The sequence below is a fragment of the Mytilus galloprovincialis genome, chromosome 6, assembly GCF_965363235.1.
Source record: "Mytilus galloprovincialis chromosome 6, xbMytGall1.hap1.1, whole genome shotgun sequence".
NCBI classification, from domain to species: Eukaryota; Metazoa; Mollusca; class Bivalvia; order Mytilida; family Mytilidae; genus Mytilus; species Mytilus galloprovincialis.
The window spans coordinates 20389584-20402394 of NC_134843.1; the positions used below are offsets into that span (position 1 = coordinate 20389584).

Consider the following 12811-nt stretch of genomic DNA (forward strand, 5'->3'; position numbering starts at 1 on the left):
TTGTTTTATTTCCGAGTACCGCCGATGCTAGTGCTATAACAATTTTACTCAACATACCTGTCAAGCTATTTTCACATAAATTCTCTGAGTTGCCTTTTAATAGAGGTGTAACTTTCTAATTTGTGATCGATTTTTATCAAAAACCATCAATGAAAACAATTTTTCCGTCTTTAAGATTTTCAGTGCTTTCGAACATTTGCCTATCCGGTACAGGAAGAGCAAGTGATTATCGGCTGATAAGACGACTGTCCGATAATTCAATTTAATCCTCATAAGTAATACGTCTGTTTGGAGAATGTAGGCGAATATCATCTACATCTGAGACTACCACACCCACTAGTACCACGCCTGACATAAAATAAAATAACAAATATCATGAATATTTAGAACTCCAAGGAAAACTCAGAACTGAAAGTCCCTTACAAATGTCAAAATCAAAATTATGTTCAAACAAATCAAAGGAATGGTAAAAAATTGTCATATTCCTGACTTGGTACAGACATTGCCTTATGTAGAAAGTGTTGGATTAAACCTGGTTTTATAGCTAGCTAAACATAGCACTTGTATGACAGTTGTATAACATTCCATTATATTGACAACAATGTGTGAGCAAAACAAACGGACGTATTTTTTATTACTAGAAAAGCAAACAACTTTGTCATAAAATTGTCAAATGTAGACAATCTAATGAATCTATCTATATATATATATATATATATTAAAAAACACACACACACAAAAGCAGAAATGGAATACAATAATACAAAACTGACAATATCACAATATTACAATGGCGGGATGTATGGATACCGAACCATGCAAAAAGGATATATTTTATTACCCAAAATAGACAAACTAGTCAAGGTTGAAAATGTAAAAAGAAAAACAATTCCCACTATAAAACGTGATTAAGAGGATAAACAGCGCCAATACTTCAAGATCATGAGTGTATTATTTGTGGAGGTTATTGTGTGTATCAACAATGTCTTGGTATCTTCCGGTGATTTTTTTTTTAGAAAAAGGATGAACCATTTTTTGACATAGTCCTGGTTCATCATCTTTTGCTCATTGGCTGACGTTTTATAAAGTCTGAGTAGCAGTTGCAAGCTCTTGAATACCGAATGAGTGTGGAAATTTATATCCCATTTAGTTTGAATATTGCTACTAAGCTAGGGCAGAGACATATAATACACTTATATATGTCTCTGGCTAGGGAAAAATGTATAACTTCAAAATTAAAATCGTCATAGATTATTCTAGGTATAAGTCTTAAAATGAGACAGAGGAAGCCGTGTTTGTTGTTTCTGTTTCTAGTTTTAAAGGAATTCAGAAAACCCATTCAGAAAAGTTTGAATTGTTTATGAAAAGAACATCATCAATATATCTGCATGAATGTGAAATTAAATGATCGATCTGGCTTAATTCTTTCATCTTCTAATTTTGAGTAGTGTCTGAATTAACATCGACTTATAGGAAAATAATAAGATGTTAGAGAGGAGAGGCGCATAGTTGGTTCCCAAAGGTATGCCGACATTTTTTTGAAAAAAGTGTTACCTCCAAATTCAATAAATATGGTGTCAATAAATAAAAGCATACTGATCACTTATTCCTTATTGTAACATTTTTGTTCACAATGAAGAAAGTATGTAAATATGTCGTATCGTATTTCAAAGCAATAGATGTATATATAGCGTATGAAAAGCATTGTGTGTACATTGAAGACCCATTGGGGGCTGTTGTCTCACTCTGCTCTATGGTCGGGTTGCTGTCGCTTTGGCACATTGCCCATTTCCATTCTCAATTTTATGGTTTATTCTTTACGACGATTTTTCAATTTGACATTTGGGATGGTGGTATATTAAAAAACGAATCAAAGGTTTTTGTTGTATCAATTTCAGATAGAGATAGAGATTTAAAATGATCAATTCTAATATTAGGTGCTTCTTTCGCTTTGTAAACAGTACCGTGATAAAATTCTCGATATATCTTTACTTAGCGCAGACTCAGAGATATACAGATTAATGGCTGTTACAATATACTTCCCACGCAAATCCACATGTATTGAAATCTATTTGCAAACCCTTTGCCGATTTTATTGTTTTAAAAATTGCAATTAAAAAAAAAGACAAAATAACTTTTATTCTCATTCGGATGCATAATAAAAGTCTAGTTATCATTGTTTTTGGCGCATTGAAGTAATTTCAAATCATGAAGGACCGAAAGTTCAAAGCCTGGTTTACATATCCTCTAAAGCAATGGGAATAATATGAACTTCAAGCTGCATGAGACAGATTTATGATCGTTTCCTGTCTACTTGTGAGAAAAGGTATCACAACAATACCATCAGGAAGCGATATGAAATGTCAAAATAACACTACGGAACGAATAAACCTAAATCAGTGTATTCAAGTTCACCTTCAATCATATAAAACACTTAAAAGGCTGTGAAACATTTAGAATAATTTCAAAAAGTTATGTTCATGTCATAGGTAAATAAGAAATTAACAGATACAATGCAACATCAGACACCACTAGAATTGTTCAGAAATAAGATGTGTATTGAAGTTTATCTTAACAAGGACAAACACTAAGAACTGGACTCTGAAAATTGTGAGTAATATCGAATCTAAAGGAAAGGTTAGCAAATCACATGGTTGTAATTTTGTACATTACATCATTTTGGAATACTGTGATATTGATCCGAAAAAAATTATAACCACAGAATAAAAGAGTGCCTTACTAGTTTTTGTAAGTTTAAAAAATTCCAGTCATCGTCAAAGGTCGAAAAAATCATCATAACATATTTGACACATTAGTATATATTGACCGCTGGACAATAGCATATGCACAGTTCCATCCTGCCGCACATGTGATTTGCTAACCTTTCCTTTAGATTCGATATTACTCACAATTTTCAGAGTCCAGTTCTTAGTGTTTGTCCTTGTCGATAAATAATTAGATGGCGTCTAAGACTCAAATACACACGAAACGAAGCTACGTATTTTCATGCCTGTGCCTTGTTTATTGTTTTATTTAGACTTTTAATAGTTTGGATAAATGTTTTACATTGTTATAAATCAAATATGAGAATTTGATTAGAATCGGTGAACATGAATTTGACAGCTAGTGTCCCTTTAACAATGAATGACATATTAATAAAATCCAACGAAAAAAACGTGATTTTTAATCAGAAATTAGCTATCTTCCTTTAAGAAATATTTTTTATCCGTTTTTGAAAGTATGAATTTAATTTAGAACAGATAGGTCAAAAGCCAGAAAATTCGTCCAAATTTAGGCAACAGCAGTCCATAGTTCAGCACAACAATCAAGATTTTTAATAAGACATAAGCTATCTTCCATTGAGAAATATGATTTCTATATTACTAACGATTTTCAGAGTACAGATCTTTATGTTAGTCCTTGTTAAGATAAACTTAAATACGCATATCGTTTATGAAGGTTACTTGCAATTCTAGTGTTGTCTGATGTTGCGCGTGCATCTGTTAATTTCCTATTTATCTATTATCGTAAGTACGAATACAGAGAGAGTCGTTGCAACGCAACACAGACTTAAATTAAGACCAGACTGGTCAAAAGAGAGATAACTCTAATTGCATCCAAATTTAGGCAACAGTGTTTACAGATGTTTAAAATTTTGATCCTAAATCGATTAAAAAGTTAGCAAACAGAAGCTGGGGGAATTGCATGAACACCAAAATACGGACCTTGTTTACTTCAGTCAAAATTTTGTATTTTCTTTTAGGATCGTTCCATCATGTTCATTTTTTTTTAAATGTTTAACTTTTTTCATTCCATGTGACTGTGTTAATTGACAACTATAATTGCTATTCACAGATTTATATTGCTTCACTCTATGTTTTTTTTGTTCTTGAATATTTGTAAATAATTGACGAAACAGTTCAGTCCAGACCAAGATTGTTGTCCGGGTATGATATTTTACTCGAAAAGATCACAATGAGACCAAGTCTCATATAATTTTTATAGCACATAAACTAATAGTCATATGAAAAGCAATATGATATAGAAATTCAATTCAGCTTCTTGATCAATTCGCCAAATTAGGCAAATACATCAATAAACACACAGCATTGGTTTTATTTAACTGCTTATATAATAACAATTTTAATGGAAGTTTGAACAGAAGTGGATCCAAAATTTTTAAGGAACAATTGTTCAATCAAGGAGGCATACAAAAGCAAGGAAGAACATTCTGTACATTTAACATAATGTGTGACAAGGTTGATTTGATGCCCAAACTAAGAAACACCCAAACGAAATTTGAGTATCAAAATGTACGTGGGTTAGGTAAAAGGGGTTAATGTTTTAGAATGCCTCAATTAAGACAATAAAACAATGAAGCGATTTGAATCAATAATGTAAGGATCATATATTATTGATATAGAGTTAACAATGTATATTCACCTTTGTAAAGATTTGAATAATTCTAACGTACTCCTTAAATATAAGGGACGCGAGTCTCAAAAGAATAATTCCTTTGTACCAAATTACGTAAAACTTTTTGGGTTAAGATGGTTACTATTTACTAGACAGAGAGGAGATGAAAATACAACGGTTTGAAACATACAATAATATCACGTTTTGATTTATCGTTGAAACTTATAATTTTACAACTACTATTGTCTATCCTATATGTCAGAAGCTACGTTCATGAATGCAGGTGTAACAAACTACCTGAATTGCTCTTGGTTTTATTGCATATTAAGAAAAGTCTTTGCTCATTTCTTATTTTCATAAAAAAATCCACTTTAACCTTAACTGAAGAACATTTTTTTCTAAAGGAATAGAAGCTATACAAAAAGAAATCGAAACATAGATCAATTATTATTCTCATCTGTTATAAAAAGATACACAATACCACAGAAATAGACACAGACACAGTAGCACAATTTGCTCATTCCATTTTTCCGATTCCTTACCCAGCTACAACTGTCAAATTCAGGAGAATATTTTTTTCGACCTATTTTCGTGACGTTCTATGATTTGGTGGTATTACACCTAAAATGAGGTTCTTAGATAAAGGCAATATAGGTATACCGCTGTTCAATAGTTATTAACCGTTTTAACTGAAACAATTTCGGATAGCAAACCAAAAACTCAGGGAAACACATAAACTATAAGAGGAAAAAGAACGGAGCGACAGACACACTGTGTGTGTATGTGTGCTGTATTTCTGTCACGAGGTCTTGTCATTTCAGCGATATTTTAAACAATATCATAAAGCGGGAGGTTTGGCTGGTCATTAAACCAGGTTCAATCCACCCTTTTTATGCCCCACCTACGATAGTAGAGGGGCATTATGTTTTCTGGTCTGTACGTCCGTTCGTCCGTCTGTCTGTCTGTCTGTCCGTTCGTTCGTCCGTCTGTTCGTCCGTCTGTCCCGCTGCCGGTTAAAGTTTTTGGTCAAGGTAGTTTTTGATGAAGTTGAAGTCCAATCAACTTGAAACTTAGTACTCATGTTCCTTATGATATGATCTTTCTAATTATAAAGCCAAATTAAACTTTTGACCCCAATTTCACGGCCCACTGAACATAGAAAATGAAAGTGCGTGTTTCAGGTTAAAGTTTTTGGTCAAGGTAGTTTTTGATGAAGTTGAAGTCCAATCAACTTGGAACTTAGTACACATGTTCCCTATGATATTATCTTTCTAATTTTAATGCCTAATTATATTTTTTTATCCAATTTCATGGTCCATTGAACATGGAAAATGATAGTGCGAGTGGGGCATCCGTGTACTTTGGACACATTCTTGTTTTTTTCTCAAAATGTCCTGTACCAGTTGTTATCAAATAGTTCATTTTTAAGTAATTTGGCGTTTGCTTTCATTGTACTTTAGTGTTTCTGTTGTTCCTTTGTTTTTCGCTTATAGTTGATGTGTTTCCCTCGGTTTTAGTTTGTAACTTTGATTTGTTTTCTCTCAATCGATTCAAACCGGTATATTACTGTTGCCTATATTTAAGATCAGTCCACTGTAGATGTTCTCTTAACCTTTATTTGAAAGTAAAATATAATAAATAGTTTTAATCACCTTATTTAGTTTAGCACAATTATAAAACTGTAAAATAAGGAACTTCATTTTCCTTTTCTTTATTATTTTATTTAATGACAATGCGTTTTAACAAGTGTTTACACTGTCTGATCGATTACTGTAGACATAACTTGAAAAAGAAAAATTATGACATAAAGAAAAGTAAAACAGAGAACAAAACTACAAGTAACTCTATCTAAACCTATTATGCACCAATTTATGTTAGCCAAAACGTCACAAAGAAATAACACCATTGAAGTTCAAACAACTTGTTGTGTAGACGATGGTGCAATGCTTCCTGATGCTTCATTTGTTTCCATCGGCGCTATTTTATTGTCCGCTTCAAATTTTCCTCTCTTTTGTCTCGCCAATAAATATTTTAAAACAACAACAGATGCTGCAATGGCGACCACAGCACCAATAATACCACCTACTATAGCCCCTGTGTTATTATTAGATGTAGGTGCAATCCGGATAGCGTCTGTGGAGGAGTTATCAGATGGCGTCGACATAGATGTCATAGGCAACGTAGGTGCCGAAGTCACTGGTAACGTTGACACTACAAAATAAAATTTGAAATATCATCACTAGGTATAATATTGTCAAGAACTCATACATAAATATACATCAATTTTTTTAAATGTACAAAAATAAGACTTTTGGCATTTACCTTATGGATGTCATACATAAGTTGATTGTTTTACATGATAAAATAACCCCAATCCAATCCAAAATATTTATATAAAATACTATTCAATTTTAACCTGAGGTATTTTTTCTTCTTCTGGAACAATGGCACTTGTGTTTGACGCAAATGGATGCATGCGTACCGGTCCTTATAACCGATGTTTTGTTTTTTACTTTGTTAAATATTATTCTGTCAAAACTCTATTTTTCATTAACCCGGTCATTCTACTTAATGTTTTCGAAAAATTCAACTTTACTGCTAGTCTTTTGTTCAGAAAGATATGATATAGCAAAACTCAAAACCATAAAATTATGTAAAGTAATTGATACAAAAAGAAAAAAAAGACGGGCAAACTATTTTTAAACACCTTTCTGATTTAAAACAAACCTGGATAAACGCAGTGTTAAATGTTTAGAAGAAATTAAACACACAATTTAACATTATTTTTTAGAAATACCTAAATGAGTAGTAGTAGTATCCTCAACAGTAGATTCTTTCTTTGTCATACCAAGTGTCGTTGTATCATATTTAGTTGTTCTTTCACTGGTTGTTGTTTCTTCTTTCATTGTAGTGTCGTGACTAGTAGTTATGACCGTTGACGTCTCTGTTGTGAATACTTTGTTGTTTGTTGTTTCAGTTGTCATTCTGTCTGCTGTAGTAGTTCCAATTGTTGTTTCAACCAAAGCTGTCGTTGCTTCTGTGGTTTGCGCCTCTGAAATGATAGAAAATAACAGATATTTCACCAACCCGTCTGAACCTATATCTTTAGATTTTCTGTAAGATTTTTTTTTTAAATGTACATACACATACAATAGAGATTGGAAATGGGGAATATGTCACAACCCGACCAAAGACCAGATAACAGCCGAAGATCATCAATGGGTCTTAAATGCAGCGAGGAAATCCCGCACCGGAGAAAGTCACCAAGTGGCCCCTAAATAAAAAGTGTACTAGTTCCGAAAAAATGGAACAGACCTGTTATGATTTTTTTTATTCTAAGTTATCAATTTTGTTCGCTACTAACTTGAACAATTGGTTCCTACATAAAAGAGGTTTTTTTTTTTAAAGTAAAGCAAAAACAAGAATATCTGCTGTGCATGAACGCCAAAAGTATACAACACAAATACATTATTAAAAGTTATATGAGTATACGAAACACATCATATATTACTGTAAATCAACGCTTTAGAAAATGTTTTTAAAAAAAATTCAAAATGTACTTTATATCATGCTTTTTATTGTAAGTATGATAAAAAGTATAAATCACCGTGCTTTTATTCATGCTATGAGTTTTTGAGAAAATTGTCATATTTTGTATAGATTATGGATGAAAAACCAATTTTGTGTGAAAAAAAGAAAACTACATCATATAATTCAAGAAAAGATTTTGAGAAGATAACTCTAATAATATGCTTTCAGATAAGAAAAAAGATGAAATGAGGCCATCATACGAGTTTTCCTGCTTCAAATTAAGATAGGTAAATTCACAACTCATTCTATTATTAAAATGACTTTTTATGACTTATCTCCACTCATTTGGCAAAGTTGAAAAAAGTGATTCAAAACAAAAACATATATATTTTTTTGGGTTTGTACAGCTGTAAATATGATAAAACACGTAATTTTGTATATAACCACGAAAAGACTTACACAATAACTACATACTACTCTCAAAATGCAAGATGAAGGAAGACATCCTTGCCATCTTATTATGATATTTGAATACGTTCACCATTAGAAAACGTATGTCCTACTAATTTCACTTGGAAACATTTATACAAAGTTTTTTTATATTTTGTAAAATAGGGTTGTCAACTGTAGCAACAATCATATAAAAATATGAATTTTTGAAATTCTAAGACTTTTCTACCCCAGGAAGAGATTACCTTAACCGTAATTGGCAAAACTTTAGGAATATTTGGTCCTCAATGATCGGCAACTTCGTATTTTATTAGGCCTTTTTAATATGTTTAAATTCGAGCGTCAGTGATGAATCTTTTGTATACGAAACGTGCGTCTTGCACAAATATACAATTTCAATCCAGGTATCTTTGATGAGTTTATTTATCAAATCTCCATTATTTTTGTAGTCATCTGAATCAATTTTTAACTTGATTTGGAAGCCGAACCAAAATCTAAATAAATCGGAATTAAAAGGAAATTCATTGACTACCATTTTGCATATTTTAATAAGAGAAACAAAACAATCATAGCGCGTGGTGTTTGAAAATCTAAACCTAAAAAAAATCACAACACCATGGCCAAAACAAACCAAAAGGAAAATAAAAATCAGCTACTGATCAGCAAAATAATACATATACACTATTAAATTGATTATAATCTAAATCCTTATTTTAAACGGTGTTATTTAAGGTGGCATGGAAATGGTGTAAGCAGTGACACATATTTCCGAATAACCAAGCAAATTTATATGGCGACTGATTTTTTGCAAATTAGAACTCTCTCTTGGACTTTGAAAGAAACACAAGCTGTTTGTATCGACTGAAAAATGGCATTCAATATGAAGGCGTTTCTTGTGTATAATTTGGAAATTAGTATGGTGTTCATTGTCACTGAACTAGTATATATTTGTTTAGGGGCCAGCTGAAGGACGCCTCCGGGTGCGGGAATTTCTCGCTACATTGAAGACCTGTTGGTGACCTTTTGCTGTTGTTTTTTCTATGGTCGGGTTGTTGTCTCTTACACATTCCCCATTTCCATTTCCATTCTCAGTTTTATTTTCCTGAACAGCGATTTTTATTCTACTAACAAAAAAGCGAACCATTTACCACTGCTTATAACCTGAATTTCTTTAAACGTGAAAAGTCGATTGAGTTGCTACCTTTTGATAATATTGGGTGGAAATCTGAATAATTAGTTCACCATTCTTTTTTTTACATTTACTCAATTACACATTCCAAAATGAAGAGATAATGCAAAATAAAAGGCTATATGCATTTGCTAACTATAAAAAAAAAACTAACGCCACAAATTCCTTGCAGAAATATACTGGTTAAATATAGTTGCATGCATCTACATGAAAAGAAAAGTACCTAAACTACTTGTGCTTCTATATATTATATTGGCTGTAGTTATTTTTAGAGTTACATCATTGTTTGAGGATACTTGTGAGCTTAACATATTTTTTGTTGTTGTTTCATCTCTTATTGTTGTTACTCCATATGTTGCTGTTGTCTCATCTCTTGTTGTTGTTTCGGCTTGTGATGTTGCATCCTTACTTGTTGTTGCTTCCTCTTTTGTTGTTGCTTCAAATGGTGCTGTTGATTTCTCTGATGCTGTTGATTCATAATGTGTTGTTTTGTCCTCTTGAGTTGACGCTTCATTTTCTGTTGTTGATTCTGCACGAGTTGTAGCTTCATTTTGCGGCGATGTTGATGTCTCTTTTGTAGATGATTCTTCGCTTGTTGTAACCTGCTGAAATGTTGTTGATTTTTCATTTGTTGTAGAAAATTCTTGAGTTGTTGCCTCATTTTGTGTTGTTGCGTCATTTTGTGTTGTAGATTCTTCAGCTGTTGTTGCATATTGTTCCGCAGATGTTTCGAATATATTTGTTGTTATAGATTGACTCATTGTGGTGTATTGTTGTTCCGTGGTCAGTTCTTCTGTGGCAAAAGTCGATTCAAATGTTATAGGAAATGTCACAGGCTCATTTGTCGTTGAAACTTCAAAAGACATCGTGTAATCCGTACTTACAAAATTTGTTGTTGCGTCACTTATTATTAACATGTTTTGTGTTGTCTGCGATTCAGATGTATCTGCTACGTCGTGAAAGGTTGAAAATTCTGTGGTGATGGATTCAGTTGTATCTGCTTCAGTAGTTATTGATTCTGAAAAGATCATTCACCCAACAAGGATTGTGCATTGTTATTAATTGTTAGAAATAAGATACACAAAGTGTTATTAGTATGTTAGTAAGTTAATTGCAAACCATCAAAACATATATTTGGCACTATGATTAATTCATTTTTTCGGAATTAAAAAGGAGCATAGATGTTTCTTATATGGCCAAAATAATATTTCTCTTGTATTCCCTTGCCTTTCGGTTAACAGGGAAACATAAATATATTTACTCTAAGCCTCATCTTCATCCCCATCGGTACGTTTTGTTTTGGTTATGTAAACACCAGCGATGAAGTTCATTAGGATTGTTTATTCTTGTTATTTTAACTTTTGTTTATGCATTAGTGCTGGTTTTACATGCTTATAAGAGACAAAGATTGGTACGTCTTTAACCATCAATGTGTTATCCGATTTGAACAAAGTCACTTGAAGCGGCACTATACTAATTTAGTAAGAAGATGTTTAAAAAACTTTTTTTTTTAGATTGGAAGGTTGTATTCCTTTATTACTTCGCAACTGTGAAATACGCCAAGAAAGGAAAAGGGTGTATCACTGACGAATATTATTATGTTATGTCATGTTGCTATTTTTTTTATTGCTATAATAAAATTAATTTTCTATTTTGTTCATATAAATGGAAACCATCTATATTTGAACTGTTTTCTGCAAACAACATAACTTTACCATATCAGATAGTAAGCAGCAACAAATCAACCAATCAATTATTAGTCAAAGTTCCTTGGATATCCTCTGCCAAAACAGTCAGTAGTTTTGAATTGATCTCTTTGATAATGATAAATGTCTTCGTATTTTGTGATTTTTAGCTTAAATCCTTTTGAGTTTTATCTCAATATGTTTTGTACTATTTTTTAATATTTGAATTCTTTTCATTTCATAAGAAATTACAAAATGGTATATATACCCGAGGTGGAAAAAATAAACTCTAACACAAAAGTGATTTACGTATTTCAATTACCTGTATTTAAAATAGGTGGAAGACAGAATTAAAAACAACAATAATATACCGCTGTTCAAATAAAGGTATATTCAAACTGATATCAATATTATGTTTGAGCCATAGTGCTGATGTCAATGTATAGTTGTTCTTTATAACAGATATCCCTTGGAAAAATGTTTGCGAAAATAGAATTAAAATATTCTATAGCATATATTTTCGTGAGATATAAATATAATAGAATTTAAAATATGTCTCCCATTTCAACCACTAGTTAAAAGGGTATCGCAAGAACGAATCATATCCAAACGAAAAAAGAAGAAAGATCAAGAGCAAGTAGTCGGGGTGGGATGAAAACATATCCGTACCCAGAATTATGATTTAAAACAATGCATACCTGGTTTCATAAATCTTTGCATTTTCAAAATCAATAGTGACGTATCTTTTATTGTAACGGAATAACTTGACAACAAATTAAAATACGATTTTGTTGGTTCAAACATTGATAAAAGCGGAATTGTGAAATAGTATTTCGATATAAGCAGTCTGTTTGGTTATATTTTATAAAACTAATCCAAGATCATCTCTCATGTATCATTGGCTTACATGTTAAAAGTTCTATGTATTTGATTACGTATTATGCTCATTTGACCTTCACGTTTATCCATAAGATCCATTTAGGTCACTTATTTAGCATGCAACGGAAATCATTCTTATACAAGTACAACTTTGATTTCATTATTTTTTTAATCAATGACATGAAATCAAACATACGTAGAACATTCGTCGTTTTACGATTGCGCGTACTTGCCTGCATTTTTCTATAATTATATTTATGATGATGTCGAATAGTATAATCTTCAATTCTTCAGAGGTTAATTAGATGGCGTAAAGTTGAAAATACATACAAAATGCTGAATTTATTATTAAATTAATTTCGAACAGCAGTATACTACTGTTGCATTTAATTATATGCATTGTTAATTGATTTTTTCTTCTTCCTTTTTTAGATTTTATATACGTGTAAATTGATTGGATTTGACATGAAAATTTGATACACACCAATGCCCATTAATTAAACATCTAATGTCCTTTAAAAGGGAGTTTTACTCCATGTTAGACATATCTAATGCTTTTCTACCTCAGGAATATATTACCTAAGCTGTATTTGGCAAAAGACGTTTGGTCATAAATGCTCTACTTCGTCCTTTATTTGGTCTTTTTAACTTTTTCGAATTC

The 12811-nt window shown here is 31.8% G+C and overlaps 1 protein-coding gene across 1 annotated transcript in view; it reads right to left on the minus strand.

Moving 5' to 3' along the window:
* Window positions 1-6166: 6166 nt before the first annotated feature.
* Window positions 6167-12811, minus strand: part of LOC143078528 (uncharacterized) — a 34783-nt gene continuing 28138 nt past the window's right edge. Inside the window, exons 5-7 of the mRNA XM_076253391.1 lie at window positions 9810-10604; window positions 7214-7468; window positions 6167-6198 (exon numbers count right to left, since the gene is read on the minus strand). Coding sequence (XP_076109506.1) covers window positions 6167-6198; window positions 7214-7468; window positions 9810-10604 — 1082 coding nt within the window. The remainder of the gene's footprint in view (window positions 6199-7213; window positions 7469-9809; window positions 10605-12811) is intronic.